At 34.9% G+C, this 15,930-nt stretch overlaps 2 protein-coding genes across 2 annotated transcripts in view; both read right to left on the minus strand.

Annotated features, from left to right (window-relative positions):
* The window catches only part of LOC5510265 (voltage-dependent calcium channel subunit alpha-2/delta-3), a 33,382-nt gene extending 24,754 nt beyond the window's left edge, over positions 1–8,628 (minus strand). Inside the window, exons 1-10 of the mRNA XM_048733458.1 lie at positions 8,467–8,628; positions 8,303–8,384; positions 8,120–8,230; positions 5,592–5,651; positions 4,444–4,591; positions 3,239–3,370; positions 3,008–3,068; positions 1,916–2,066; positions 1,296–1,370; positions 871–969 (exon numbers count right to left, since the gene is read on the minus strand). Coding sequence (XP_048589415.1) covers positions 871–969; positions 1,296–1,370; positions 1,916–2,066; positions 3,008–3,068; positions 3,239–3,370; positions 4,444–4,591; positions 5,592–5,651; positions 8,120–8,230; positions 8,303–8,384; positions 8,467–8,576 — 1,029 coding nt within the window. The 5' untranslated portion in view covers positions 8,577–8,628. The remainder of the gene's footprint in view (positions 1–870; positions 970–1,295; positions 1,371–1,915; positions 2,067–3,007; positions 3,069–3,238; positions 3,371–4,443; positions 4,592–5,591; positions 5,652–8,119; positions 8,231–8,302; positions 8,385–8,466) is intronic.
* A 1,377-nt stretch (positions 8,629–10,005) lies between these two features.
* Positions 10,006–15,869, minus strand: LOC5506077 (ER membrane protein complex subunit 3). The gene is made up of 8 exons (XM_001626741.2): positions 15,682–15,869; positions 15,480–15,537; positions 14,579–14,672; positions 13,567–13,671; positions 12,467–12,548; positions 11,606–11,685; positions 11,006–11,079; positions 10,006–10,634 (listed from the first exon to the last, which is right to left on the minus strand). Exons 1-8 carry the CDS (start codon positions 15,828–15,830, stop codon positions 10,512–10,514), a joined length of 765 nt encoding a protein of 254 aa, XP_001626791.1. The 5' UTR covers positions 15,831–15,869; the 3' UTR covers positions 10,006–10,511.
* Positions 15,870–15,930: the final 61 nt, after the last annotated feature.

A 15,930-nucleotide genomic window follows, 5' to 3' on the forward strand; every position in this document is an offset into this window, starting at 1 on the left:
ATCGGTCATATAATTATTTTTTATCATTTTATGCCCAAGAGTGAGAAAGAAATATAATAAAATACTAAAATAAACCAATAAGCATGGAAGTATAACACCATAGCATAGTTACCTGATAATAAAGGAAAATTTGTGTATTATCTCATTTATCATTAGTCATGATAATTAGGCTTCTGGAATTACGAGGAAAAAAACTCAAAACTACGCGGGATTCTTTGCTAAATTATGCGCTAAATTACGCGAAAAATCAATCATTACACGCTAAATTACGCTGGATTTTGCAATACATTTTTCTTAAAAATTCAAATTTTTTCAGGATTCTTTACCCAATTACGCTCTAAATTACACGGAATATCAACGGTTACACCCAAACTACATTTTGTACTGAAGGAAAGCACGAAATAACTTGAAAAAGGTTTTTTTTGCACAAAAATATCTAACGCGAGTTTTCATTGGCTCCTAGCCACCAGCCAATTAAAAAAATTATTTCATTATTATTCCTAGGCCTTCGCGGTTTAGCAAAGAACGCCTAGTCATTTTATTTGTTATTGAAATTCAGTTCGAAATATTGCACCCTTACGAAGAATTATTTCTTTTTTACGAGAAATAGAGGTAAGAACCCTAAAAAGAACACACCAGCTGTGCACTTAAATGTTTTGTCTTTCAAAATTTAGCTAAATTACGCGGGATTACGCGGAAATTTGTGGATTACGTGAGTTACGCAGAAAAAGCTAAATTATGCGGTTCCGCACAAGCGCGTAATTCCAGAAGCCCTGTGTATAGAACCCAGAATGGGAGGGGTGCCTATTTCGAGCCTTCTTGTTCAATCTGATAATAAATAGCGTAGAGTGGGTTATAACAGTATTGTACCTTTCTTGCCTCCTTCAGAAGTCTAAAGGCCTCCTTAACACCTTCTCTCCATATCGCCATGTTACCATCAAGGATGCCTTCCACAAGCAACTTAGCCATCTTAAGCAATAACAAACAATAATGTCAAAAGGAGTAGCCATCTAAAACCATGGCAGAATAAACATGATGCCAAAAGCAAGTGACTTAGACATCTAAAATTACTCATGGCAGATCAATATGAAAAATGTTTCAAAAGGAAGCATTGCTACTGTGAGGTCTTCTAAAACCATGTCATCAGAAAAATATATTCATGATTCCAGCTTGTTGCACTGGTTGTGTTTGCAAGTGGGGGTGTTGCAAAGATTTCAGTACACAGAAAAGAAAAATAAGACTGATCCATTTATTCTCCAATGCACTCTTTACTTAGGTGAGTAACTTTACAATACCTCCTTGTTTTTCTTGGTTGCTTGGACAAGTTTCCCAGTCTTGTTGCAAAGGAGTACCCTTCTGGTAATGTTAAACTGTAAAAAGAGACTATACTTTATTGGCTTCATTAAATGAGAAATGAATTTATCTTATGTTGAATGGCCTCAATGCTCTCCTATGTGCAGACAAAAATTGACTGTGACTGTAAAAAGGAATCTGATGGTGTGTAATAAAGGTATCTTATTTGTGATTTGAGCTATACAAGCTGGCATGTCTTTATAAACTGTTTTTTTTTTTCTTATAGAGAAATGTGTCTGGAATTATTACAACTTTGCAAGAAACCAAGGTTGATATTGTAGCAACACAATCATCTATATATCCCCTGCTTGGAGGAGCCTTCAGTGTCCAGATCTGGTAATGTTTAAGTTTGCATTATTATGAAATGTTCAGAGTTTAAGGTACATTTCCACGCATTTGAGGAGCTTACAAGAGTAAGATAGTTAATAATTGTATGAACAAATAGCAGTGTCTAATTTAAGCTAATTATTTTTATGAACTTGATGCATTCACAAGCCCTGCTATAGCTTTTAAAATATAGAAACGTATAAATTATTCAAATGGAGGTAATGTAGCAACTCACAGAAATGACGTTGAAGAAGTCATTATCTTCAAAGGTGTCAATAAGAGCCATTGCAGATAGCTTAGCAATCCTCATAGGCACACCCCTCATACTGCCGCTAGCATCAACCATAATTATCACATCTTTTGGAGAGGTGGCACCTTGGATGTACCTATGCACACAGAAGAGTATGATGGATTACTATTTTTTATCATTTTCTAGTCAGGCCTGTTACCAGGGAGGGGTAGCAATGGGTAAATCCGAGAATTACCGAGGCACAGAAACTTTTGTCAAATTTTAGAATCCGAGCCAGAGACTTTACCAAATTTTGGAACCCGAGCCCGAGACTTTAGCCAAATTTTGGAATATGAGCTCAAGACTTTTGTCAAATTTTGGAATATGAGCTCAAGACTTTTGTCAAATTTTGGGATCCAAGCCCAAGCTGTTTGGTTAACTTGCATGAGGTATGTCATAAACACCAGTTGAAAAAAAGAATAAGTAGAGTTACAATACAATGTGCTTTAGCTAAATGTTTCTGTTTAGATTGGAAAGGCTCCAGGCTCGAGACTCAAAAAAGAAGGGGAAACCTATGGTAACAACATAAAACAGATTGCGTTTAACAACATCGGAGACTCCGAAATCGTGTTAAAAATATTAGAGACTCCGAGACTGTGGTAGTAAAAAAAACGAAGCTCTGGGATCCCTAAAATTTGATAAAAAAAAGGAGACTTCAAGAGTTGTTTAAAAAAAAAAACAAAACAAAACAAGATTCTGAGACTTTGCAAAAATTTTCGTAATTTTCACATTTTCACAATTTCGAGGCACCCATCACTACCCCTCCAGGGGGGTTGGGGGATTCACAAGAACCCCCCACTTGACTGGAAGGTCTGCTCTAATTAAGGGAAATTAAGCACCACTACTACCCTTCATGAGTAAACGAACCCCCCCCCCCTCACTTAAAATCCTGGCTATTGGCCTAGTAGTTCTGTAACAATAACTTTTTCCTACTCCATTTTATCATTTTTATGTATTTGATTTGCACAGGAAATAATTGTCAGCAAGGTGATGACATGATGATATATGCCAAATACTTGCCAGCAAAAGTTCACTCACCAGATCCTTTTACGTGCATCATACAAATCCACCTGGCCATTCGGCTGGTTCCAGGCACTACCTGATAAAAAACAATTACATCCAGTGATAGAGAATTTAGTTTTTTTTGTTTTGCCTGAATTCTGGATGTAGGTTACATAGAAAAATTTGGATGTAGGATAAATAGAAATCTGGCAATTGCATTTGGCTCCAGGACTTAAGTTATAATCTTGAGTATTCAATATGTATTACCTGGATACACACGCATAAATCCATTATCATGGCCAAAGTATTGCCAAGCAAGAGTAGGATCATTTTTCTGGTTCTCTGTAAATGCTTCATTCAAAGCTTCACTCCACTTTAGACCATTCAGAATCTCTACAGCTGTAAGTAAAAGGGAATAGCGTAGTCACAGCATATTATATATATATATATATATATATATATATATATATATATATATATATATATATATATATATATATATATATATATATATATATATATATATATATATATATATATATATATATATATATATGGAGTCATATTAAAACATAATTTTTGTCCTCGTGTTTGAGTTATATATCCCATCCCATACAGGACTTTATATGCACTTTTTTAATTCTTCTTTCAGAAGAGCAACGTTGATTAAGGAAAACAATATCATATCTTAATGGAAACAGTTTCTTAAATCAGAAATGTTCTTGATATTTCACTCTCACTGATGATGAATGCTTTAAAAAAAACAAAAAGGATAAACAATCTTTAAAATCAGGAAAACGGTCTTATTGAAGATGCTAGATAGCAGATTTAACAAATTTCCCATAGTTTCCCATGATATGTACTCTTACCACAATATTCGTCACCTTATGATCAAAATGTTGTGTAGTCAGGAGGCGGGTAGGGTGATTCGGCAGTAAATTTTGATCATGAGGTGACGAATATTGTGGTGTATAAGAGTACATACCACAGAAAACTATGGGAAATTTGTTTTCTACAACACAAACAATGAAAACAATATTGTACAAAATCAAAACAGCGCACGCTAGTTTGAAAGGGTGTGTTTTCTAGTGCACGCTCGTTTGAAATGCCGTGTTTTCTAGTGCATGTGCGAGTGCATGCAACCTGTGTTTGCAGTGTGGCATATATGTACACAGAAATTGAAACCTTTAGCTTCAAAACCCTGCAGTCTTCGTTAATTTTAGTGTCCTTTTGTATGGATGGAAAATACATTAACAAGAAAAGATTGAGAACCAAATTTCTTGAATTTGAATCAAGGTTTTTCGTCTCTTTTGCTTCAAGTGAACCTGCAAGGATTGTGTGAATGACAAATCTGGTGGTATATTCTCTGATTTACTATAACTAACAACCAATCAGAAAGCTAGATTACGTGCTAGATTAAGTGTTGTAGAAAAAAAAACAATAACATTCAGTGAAAAAAGGCTTGAACTTACATCCATCATAAACGTCTGTAGGTATGTGAATAACACTTCTGTTATATGTGACTTCTTTCTTGAATAACTGACTCTGTTCCAGCGAAACGCCTGAGTCATTCAAATATGGCTGAAGCTTCTTGGAATTTGGATAATCTACTTCCACTGACTGAGAATACAAGATCAGCACAAAATAAATAATTTCATAGATTTCATATGCTAATTACTGTATTTGATGCCCAAAGCAGGCATGTAAAGGCATGTAAAGTAAAACAACTGACAAGCTGCAGAATAACTAGGTGGTCTGTCCCAAGGATTGCTAAAATATGCATTTTACCAAGCAGATAGCAATGTCATTTATTTGTGTTGATTATCTATTTAGCCATTCAAGAGCTTATTATTATCTATTTAGCCATTCAGCTTAAAAAGTCTCCAAAATCAAACTTCCAACAGTAAGACAATGTGGGGGTCCGGGTACCTCTAAGTAACCATAGCAAAATCATGTGTGTTGCCATGGCGACTAGTACTCAGGCTCCTGTGGTTAGAGTAGTAAAATCCTTAAAGTGGTAATTTGAGTAAACATTCCCAATTTATAAAATTCAAGACATGTGATCACTGTTCCCCTTTAAAGGTTTCCTGGAACAATCTAAGAGATGTTTGGTTAATATAGTATAGTATAGTACAGTACAGTACAGTACAGTACAGTATAGTATAGTATAGTATAGTATAGTATAGTATAGTATAGTATAGTATAGTATAGTATAGTATAGTATAGTATAGTATAGTATAGTATAGTATAGTATAGTATAGTATAGTATAGTATAGTATAGTATAGTATAGTATAGTATAGTATAGTATAGTATAGTATAGTATAGTATAGTATAGTATAGTATAGTATAGTATAGTATAGTATAGTATAGTATAGTATAGTATAGTATAGTATAGTATAGTATAGTATAGTATAGTATAGTATAGTATAGTATAGTATAGTATAGTATAGTATAGTATAGTATAGTATAGTATAGTATAGTATAGTATAGTATAGTATAGTATAGTATAGTATAGTATAGTATAGTATAGTATAGTATAGTATAGTATAGTATAGTATAGTATAGTATAGTATAGTATAGTATAGTATAGTATAGTATAGTAAAGTATAGTATAGTTACCAAAAGATCTCTGTTATATTTATGTTTGCAGTAGGCGTCTTCTGCTTTTTCTACAATAGTCTGAAAAAAATGGAGAACTATGTTATTCATGTATATACTATGCATTTGTCAAGCATTCAATTTTGACAATATATAAATATCAATTTTGATACTTCATACAAAGAACACCATTGTCTGTTTTGATGGAAAAATCTAAAACAACATATTTCCTGAAAGGGGGGGGGGAGCAAAAAGGTTTTTGGATCAACAGATCCAGGCCTAAAATGGCACATGGACTATAGATTTAAAGGAAAAATAGAGCATATAACGTACGGGATCCCAGATCTATTATTGATTATGATTTTCTGATTATTGATTGTTTTATCATGTGTTGGTGTCTAGGATTGAAAAAAACTATTCTAAGCCTACAAAATGATTGCTAAATTTTGCAAGTCTGTTTTATGAAACTGAATCTTGTATGAGGCCTGCAGGCCCTTAACCAACTTAACCAACTACTATAGTGTGCGCATGTATTTTCTCATGAATTTTGATTGACATTTTGTCACAAGTAACTTGACCCAGGTTCATATTAAGAAAATTTAGCTAAAAATTGTCATTTTACTCAGACGTGGTCACTTCCATATAACGAAACTAATATATTCCTAATTTGGAAAACCTGCACGATTCTTGTCATTTTTAGGGCTGCTGTGCCGCAGGTGCTTCACAAACTTTGTAAATTGTATTAAGAAGAGAAAAACAGTGACTGTGACCATCTTTAGTCAATGGAGAAAGCTGAAAAAAAACTAAAATTCCTCGGTACCAGACCCCTAAAACGACAACGGTTTCTTCATATGTTTTCTGGAAGTTGACCAAAATACCTCAATATTGTATATCTTATTTACTTGTGTGTATGGGCATCTTTTGCTGTCCATACAAAGTGGATAAGAAGTAGAATATCAAGAATAGACTAAATCTATCCATTTGAAAAGGTAATACAGATTTAAAGATTTTTTAATAAGCGATTTTTATATCAGATTTACTTGCAAGGGCAAGCCTTGAAAAAGCCACCATGGATGAGTTCTTTTAAATCGTTTTCTTACGCAATCAAATAAATATAGCGTCAAATCGCAGAATTTTTATATGAAAGCAGAAATTCCTTTAAGGTTTTGAACATGCTACGATAGAACACCCATTGTCTGCTTGATTAGTTGTTTTGGATATTAAGAGTCCGGTTTAGTATGTCAAGCTGCTGAAGATTTTAATTAAAAGTACATAAGGCACATTTATTATTTTTTTATTTTTATACAAAAAAAAATATCATTCTTTTTTTCACCGAATATGACTGAATTTTTACAAAAGATACAAATAGAATAACTAAGGAGAGAAAAAAGATATTATATGTGACATATTCTGAAAATTTGGCATGATAGTGATAAAATATGGGCAATATATCAACCGGAGCGAATGTTTGCTTAGTCATTTGTCTAAACGAAAACTACATGATAGGTAATTTCTCAGTAATGCACTTCATTTGAAACTTTAATAAATCACACAAGATTCTTTTTTGTTTAATAGTGGAGAGTGCGAAATAAGAAAACATTATATTTCTGTCTCTGTATTGTTCGCGATAAGAACAATAAGCGACCTTCGTTTGATAAATAAATCCTAGGGAAAATGAATTCAGGAATGTAATTTTAAATAACAAATAAACGTAAATTTCTTTTAGGACGATCAATCGCAAATTAACAGACTCGTTCGTGTTGAAAACCACACAGAAATTGTCGCGATAGTCGCCTGAATGAATGTCAACAATGAATCCTGACACCGGAATCTGGTGGGCTTTACCTATTTCTATTATTGCACCCAAAACAATCGTCCTCGTATGTTCTAAATCTGAACACATCCTATATATTTATGTGAATAAGGAGGCCCTTAAACGTAATTTCTTCTTTATGTCAGGACCAGTATAATTTAATTTTTGAAAACAAAAATGATGCGACAGTGAGCAATTGGTGCAATATTTAGATCACTAAAAGAAGTTGTCTCCTTTCTGTTGTCATTTTAAGGTATAATAAGCAACTTTACTCAAAATCTGTCGCGGTAAATTGGTTTACACTTTGGTAGAGGGATGTATTGCGACCTATGTGGTTAAAATTTAGAGCGCCAACCGGTAAAAAGAAAAACAATTTTGCTATCACATCTCAGGCGTTGTAAATTATTAACCTAAAGAACAGCAAACGGGATAGAATAGAGGTATCTCTGTAAATTATCCATTCATTTCAATAAAACGTTCGTAGAAATAAAGAAGATCTTTGTGAACAAAATATTAGATACATACGCGTAAAATCTTTCAGAGATCTCTCGTAATTTATGAACACCGGAATTCAACGGTTTGCATACGAGAACTTTGTAACCAAGAGACAGCGTAGCTGATCAAGCTTAGAAATGAAGTCTGCTATTATAAATAACTTCAAGGTTACATTAAAATTTCAAATAAAACACCAAATGAATATTTGGAAACATAAACTGTTCACAAACATTTAAAGTACCTTTAATGCGTCTATTTTCTTGTGAAAATACTCCTCCATGTTAGTCTTGCTCCAGGTGAGCAGCGGACGCCATTCGACTTGAATGGTGCTCACGTTGAGTGTTTCATAGCGCTAAAATAAAAATATTCAAACAATTAGCACGCTTAGAAAAGAACCAGGTAATTCTCTCTTCGTGTAACTCACGTTTTGGAGATCTAAACCATAGGTAACATTCTTTGTGAAGTGATACGTCTGGATACCAACAACATTGGCCCATTCGGAGACCCTATACACAGCAAAAACACGAGTAAGAAAATTGCATGGTAAAACCACAAATCCTATCAAAGTTTCCACCAATTCTGTCTCACATCTGTTTTGAGAATTCCGTGCTCTTCACTGAGTTAAAAAAGAACAGAAAGAAGATTGCAAGGCTGAAACAACGGGTAAGTAAGTGTATGGAAGCTCTCCTCTCCGCCATGATCGTTGAAACCACTGAACGATAAACACTGTGACTCGACCTCGGCCTAATTAGCACAACCGGAAGTAGCCTAAAATCTCACGATTATTATTATTATCCAGATTATTACAATTTTTATTTCATCGGAATCATTGCAAACACAAATCACAGTTGGGTTTCATAACCTGAGTGACGGAGTCGCGGATATGTAAGAATTTGTTCCCAAATCCCAATTATTTTTTACATTTTTGGCACAGATATCGCTAAACTTTTCATACTTTTTTGTCCCACTTACAGCTGACATATAGCTAGGCGAATGGGCAAGCGATAGAATAGCCCGAGTATAAGGCGATTTTATTTTTCAAAAGTCGGAGAGGAAAAACTCGGGATATACTTCATAGGGAACGATAAAATCGACTGATACTAGGGCTAGCGATAGAAAAGATTCTTATAAAGCATATACCGAATAAAAGAGTTTTGCGCGACATGTTAGCGACGACAAATTTTGTCGCTACTACAAGATTTGGCACACGCTACAATGTCTCTCCGGGGGGCTAAACTAGGAGACATGCAAGAGTCATGTACCGCGCGACTTGTCGCCTAGTTTAGCCAGGGGCTACTAGTACGGCGACAGTTGAAAACAATGGAATTTACTTGAGAATTGAAAGTCAGCACGTGAAAATGCATTCTGTTTGGTTCCGCCAAACCATGACGCGAAAATTCAAATTTTACGGTCTAGTGAGAACGTTGGTAGCTTGAAAATATAAAAATAAAGGGGAAGAGAGAGATTTTGAATTAGGACAACTTAAAATTTCAGAGTATCTCGGTCCCCTTTTAAAGTCTTTTATATGGATAATACACCTTATCTATATAGCCATTCATCATCAGTGGGAGTGATTGCCCCCTTGGGGGACTTGCGCTAAGAGATCACGTGACTTTCTGGGTGGCAAACTAGCGCGCGCTTAGGCCTTTACACCTTATTCAACGCTTACGAAGAAAGTGTTTAGTTTCATTTAAAGATTATTTTTTATTTTTTCTGTTTTCTTTAAAATTTGCTACCCAGAAAGGTCACGCAAATTTTTCACCAGAGCGTCGGATAGTTAGTCGTGAGAGTCCTTTTTGGATGCCTCTGGTGAATTATCCTTCCAATCGACAGCAAGCCTTTGCATTTCTGAATTATTTGGCTTGTGGTTAGATCTCACTGCCGGTAAAAGCCGGTATAGGGGTCAATGGGTTAAACAAGGAAAACCTTCTAAGCATACCAAGCTTTAGCCTGCGTAGCAAGCGTTTTTGTTGTGTTTTTTGACGTTTTTGTTGTGTATTTTTGACGATTTCATTTCGCGAAAGAAATATACGCCCTAAAAGCATATAGAAACGCTTGCTATGTAGGCTAAATAAGAAAATTATTAGGGAAAATATGTTAGGACTGAAATATAAAACCATACAAAGCTGAAGTACGAATCGAACTTTATTTCACGGAGTCATCAACAAAAAATACTGGTGTATTTAATGACCCGAGTCATTAGCACATTTTCCAATAACAAATGCTCACAAACGCTCAATCGGAAATAGAGGTGGCGACCCAAACTTTTATGAATAGCATTTGCTATTATATTTTAACTTTATACAGTTGCAAAGTGACGTACCCTACATGAAGGAGTTTGATAGTCGTATTCTCGCAAAAAAGTAGCTGGTTTTCGCGAGAAAAAAAAACACACCATACGCCTGAAGCTATGGAATACATGCATATTGGTATTTAGTAGGCACCGTTTTTATGCTGCTATAAAAATGCATAAATATTTTTGTTTTGCTAAGAGAGCATGCGAGAATGCTCTCTTGGTTCTGCTTAATTTCAGAACAGAATGGAATAGTATACTGTCAAACAAATACATATCGACCCTTTATGTCTTGGGTTTGCTAAGATGTATGCTCCATACATGGCTATGTTCCTAACATCTACGCGTATTTGTCTTTAGTCACTGCTAGGATATCAGAAGGAGAGTAATCTTCTATCATTTCTTGCTCAACATTCTCCAGTGCCCATTCATGCTCTACAATTTCAAGAGCTTCCCATTCAGCCTGAAAAGCAATTAAAATTAAATACAAGACATTAATTTGCAATCCATGATATTCTTCACTTTACTAATGCAGTATTATGGTGCATCTCAAGCAGCCACCTTCGGGCAATAAAAGTTTGAATAATAAAAAGTGTGGAAATAAAATTGCTTTTACAATATCTACCGAGCAAATCCCAGATCAGTTTTGAAATTGAAAAAAAAGATAAAATGAACCCGCTACAAAAAGTTCTGTAGCTTGCTGAAAACAAAAAGAGGCACACGTCTTGAATGGTGGTACCACTTTGGAGCATGAAAGGTAGGTAAACATTAGGTTTAAATTTACTGAGTAGGCTAAAATTAAAGGGTAGGTTTACATTAGAGGGTAGTTTTTACCTTGAATGCTTTGCTTGGATCTGGTGGCATCTGCATTTGCATCTGTTCCTGCATCATGCGGGTCTGGTCAGCAGCTGCACGTGTTGCAAGGAAATATCAGACATCAACTCACATAAACTCCAACACTATACAAGTGTTGCACGGAAATATCAGACGTCGGCTCACATAAACTCCAACACTATACAAGTGTTGCAAGGAAATATCAGACATCGGCTCACATAAACTCCAACACTATACAAGTGTTGCATGGAAATATCAGACGTCGGCTCACATAAACTCCAACACTATACAAGTGTTGCAAGGAAATATCAGACATCAGCTCACATAAACTCCAACACTATACAAGTGTTGCAAGGAAATATCAGACATCGGCTCACAAAAACTCCAACACTATACAAGTGTTGAACGGAAATATCAGACATCGACTCACATAAACTCCAACACTATATATTCATGTGTTGCATGGAAATATCAGACATCAATTCAGCATTCGACAGATAAATACTGTTGTTCACGTTTTTTGTCAAACAGTATATCTAGTTTAGTACTGAATATATACTGCAGTTGAGAACTAGTTTTATATAATTCTAACTATCATACCATTATTTTCACCAAGAACTAAAGCATACATGCTCCTGAGCCCAAAGACATTGATGAAGTACCAAGACACAGAGCTGACCCTAAAGAGTGAAAAAGAAACAATATTTTTACTGAAGAGTTTATCATGCCACAATGATGAATAGCAGAAATGCAAACAATGATTCTTGTTATATAAAATATTTGTACAGTAAGCTCAATAAAAACTAATGATAAAGTATCTCTAGAATCAAAAAAGGGAAATGATCTAAAAATACAGATTTACACTTTGGACTGGTGGCTTTTTTATAAACCAAACATTACACATTCTAATCCTCATCTCATCTCTGCTTCTGCTAGTAAAGAATCTAACTTTTTTCAAGGTAAGAAATGAGACTCAGTGATACTTTCTGACATTCAGAACAGGCAAAAAGAACCGTAATGTGCCACCAGTTACACTACGTAAGCATGGAACTGGCCTTGGAATTCTTATAATCGTTATAATTATTATTATGTTTTACTGTAACATATGTCGAAGCATGTAAGCACATTGGTTGCTATTTTTTTAATAAAACAAATAACACAAAGTTTTTCTATGCAAATAACACAAAGTTTTTCTATGTTTTTCCTTGGAATTCTTATAATCGTTATAATTATTATTATGTTTTACTGTAACATATGTCGAAGCATGTAAGCACATTGGTTGCTATTTTTTTAATAAAACAAATAACACAAAGTTTTTCTATGCACCAATTTACTTTTAAAAACTAGCCCCAGGAGAAGCTCTTGTTTCCAAAGCCTTTTTTGTTTTGTTTTCCAAATCCTTTCTGTGAGGTGCTCTAGGTCTATGATAAGGTTTATTTGAAGGATTCACACTTTTCTTACCATGATGCATCTAGATTGCTTAATTCAATGCCTCGCTGGAGCATTGCTTTAAACCTCAAAGTCAGAGGAAATGGCACTTTGGCTAAAAGAAGAAAGAATAACTGATTACTTGAAAGCCATGGACCCCATTAAACACTTAAACACTGTACATTTGTGTCTGGTATTTAATATATATTTAATATGTATAAAGAAGGATTTTGACCCCTGAAACCAACAAAAAAACATAAAAATAAACCAAATTACCAACCATCCTATCAAGCACAACTCATATCTTCTGTAACAGGGATCGGATCATCAAACTATTTGGTCATGCCATGCAGCTAGGGAGGAACTTTATAAAAATGTAACATGTGTTTACATTGCTGTTTCTATGGCAACGGAACAATGAACCCGAATTCGCAAAGTGCTGTTCACTTCAGGGAAATTTCCAACAAATCAGCTATAGGATATCGTATATCAAACCTTGGTCGATTATGAGAGGAAGTTTTATTAAAGTCTATAAAAGGAATTCTCAGATATTGGTGTTTTTTTATTTTCAGTCACTCTGTGATTTACCTACTTTGAAATTCGCCCCTGAAAAAAATCCATATGGGGCAAGGAATTTTTTACCATTGTTATTTAGCTACCTCTTATTTCTAAAAAAAACATACCAAAAATGAAAGCAATAGTTTTTTTGATCATAAGTATTAGGGTCCATTCCGGGGACTATTTAATACTTTCAAAATGAAGAAAATGAACTTTTTTGCTTTTTAGCTGCCATGTAAAATTTCACCGATTAATTTTTTCGTCGTTTTTGTATAATCAGGTTAACTTTTAGCTCCATTGAAGGGTTGTAAGTAGGCGATTAAATGGGTGACTAGAGGCCAGAACCTCGTCTCAAGCTCGCTGGCCACTAAATAGAGAGACGTTCTGGGCTCTGGAACCAGGGTACGAATCTTCTTAATTCCAATAAACAAAAACTTCTGTAGTTGGCATTTCTAGTTTAAATCCCTTCATTATGTAAAAGTACTTATCTACATAAACACAGGATCTGATTGAGGCAACCACATGCATTTGTGTAATTTGTAAATGAGTCACCCTTATAATATATTTTTTAATACTTGTTATGAATCCAGAGTAATGCCAGTTGATCCAGCCGCCAATCAGGATCATTGGTAACACGTTAGTGATGTTCCCTTTGGCCATATCCACCATCATTGTTGGATCTGAATCAAGAGCTAGTTGATCAGTTCACAAAGAGGAAAAAAAGGAATCATTTCTGAATATGGTATGTACTAATAAACCTGTGGAATAAAATTGTGCATTTTTTAGCAATTACACTGTACACTGTAATGTTCTCTTTTATCTATTACACTTTTACAAGTTTATAAAAACCACTACACCAGTTAAACAGTAAGTATATGCAATAAAATATATTTAGCATAAGTACTCTATATAAAATACATAAAGCATATAAACTTCGTGTGCGCTAGGATCTTGATGGTACAAATCGCAAATTCAATACCCTTTCCTTTTTGTTTCCTTTGTTTTTGTTTTTTTAATAATGACCAAGACTTTTAAGAACTTATGATTCTTAACTTTTGTGTCATAGATTAGATGTATGTGTTAGAAAATAGCTTCAAGTACAATATGATTTCTACACTTTTGTTTTGTTGTAATGTTTAATCAAATCTCGGCGAAATGCATTTTTGTGAAATTGAAAATGATTTTGTACCCAAATCGCAGAATATCGCGAAATATGCAGATCCTTTTTTGCGAAATCAAATGCCTCTGAAATATAGAAACAATATGGTAACCAATAGTACGGATGTTCAAGAATTATCCTCTTCAGTAAATTATAATGTTACCCTGAACTAGGAAACGGCGCAAAACGAGAGAGAGTTCATTCTTAGGCCTGTGTTTTTCCGATTTGTGATTTTCATCAGTATGTTATCTTGGCGTACAGTATTAGAATTAAGATTTTGAGGTGAAAGATCGTGATTCAAAAGATACAAGTATAGGAAACGGGATTCGCCAACGTGGCAAACATAGTTAGCAATAGAATTCACCACATGGGGAAGGAATTCGCATTTTGCGAAGTGGCGAGCATTAGCGCACACTGAGCTACTTTACCTGAGATAGGGTTCTTTACTTGGCCTTTACGGTCAGTTTTCTTGAAATAACCTTCTTTCTCATCATTGAAGAAATGCCTCCTCAGTTCAAAGGACTATTAAAACGTGACAATAGAAAAAAGGCTATGTTTCAGCATGGATTGTTTGGAATTTACCCTAACTCTTGCAACATAGCCTGTTAGCCAAGGTACAAGGTTTGTTCATGCATAAATATAGACTTTTTTCCCAATGGTCATGTGACATGTGTGATGTGTAGAACTTTGGTTGATTTGTAGAAGGTTAGGGTAGTCAACAGGTTTGAGTTGTGCAAGTTTGGTTGATATCAGATTGAAGAAACCCTAAAAACAGATCACCCCGCCCCTCGCCCCTATATGTAAGGTAAGATTTCCAGCCCCGGTCACAGGGTTCAAAATAGGGACTGGCTGCCGGCGATAGTCGGCTGTTTTCTGGTCTTTGCCAGCTCTTTTCTTTCTGTATCCCCTTCTCATTTTTAAGTATGTAGGCTTTTTATTCCCACCAAAATCCACAAAGGCGGCAAAATATAGCAGATTTAAAAAAAAAATTTAAACCCTGAGTCCCTGAGTTGAGTTTTGGTCCAAAAGGATGTATGGAATTAGAGCAACTTCAGAAAACCAATCCACAAAGAGTTAACAACGAACAAGGCAGTAATTAATAATAAGCATGTTTGTACACAGAGGCAGCAGAGCGTTGCCTGGCTTAATACTTTGCATAAAACAGCCCTTCTGGTATCTAGGGCAAAAAGGTCAGACTGCCTATGTGCTTTTTGGTATTTAACTACAAGTATTTGAGTACAAGGAAAATGCAAATAAATCGACGGGTATTCTGAAGTTTAGCCTGTGAGTTAATAATGAGGAATTGGATTATGTTAATAAGCCACTCACCTCTTGGCAAATGAACTTTCCATTTTCTCTAAGGCATCGGCTTCTCATTAGCGCTTGGCTTGAATAGAGGCAAGATTCAGTAAGCTAGTTCTAATTGATAAACGTTGAAACGTGTTTTTTTTTTCTTTTGAAGACTGAATAGAAAAAAGGATTTTTAAAGGCTTGGTTTTTTAGTTGAACTTTTATCAAATAAAGACCTTACCTGTCAGTAACACCTTGCAAATCCACGTCCTTTTTCGAATGAAGAAGTATTGATAAGTAGTGCCTTATGATTCCAATTAGGAAAGTTATGATTACAATAGGTAAAATAACCCATAGGCGAATGGCAGGATCTAATACAAGTTCCGCCATCTTGGATGGCTTGTACTGCTAGAGGCCCGGCATGCTTTGCTCAAATAAACACAGGCTACCCAAAACAAAGGGTGCGATATGGATGGGGAAAACAGACGTT

This window comes from Nematostella vectensis, chromosome 10 (assembly GCF_932526225.1).
Source record: "Nematostella vectensis chromosome 10, jaNemVect1.1, whole genome shotgun sequence".
Lineage (NCBI taxonomy): Eukaryota > Metazoa > Cnidaria > Anthozoa > Actiniaria > Edwardsiidae > Nematostella > Nematostella vectensis.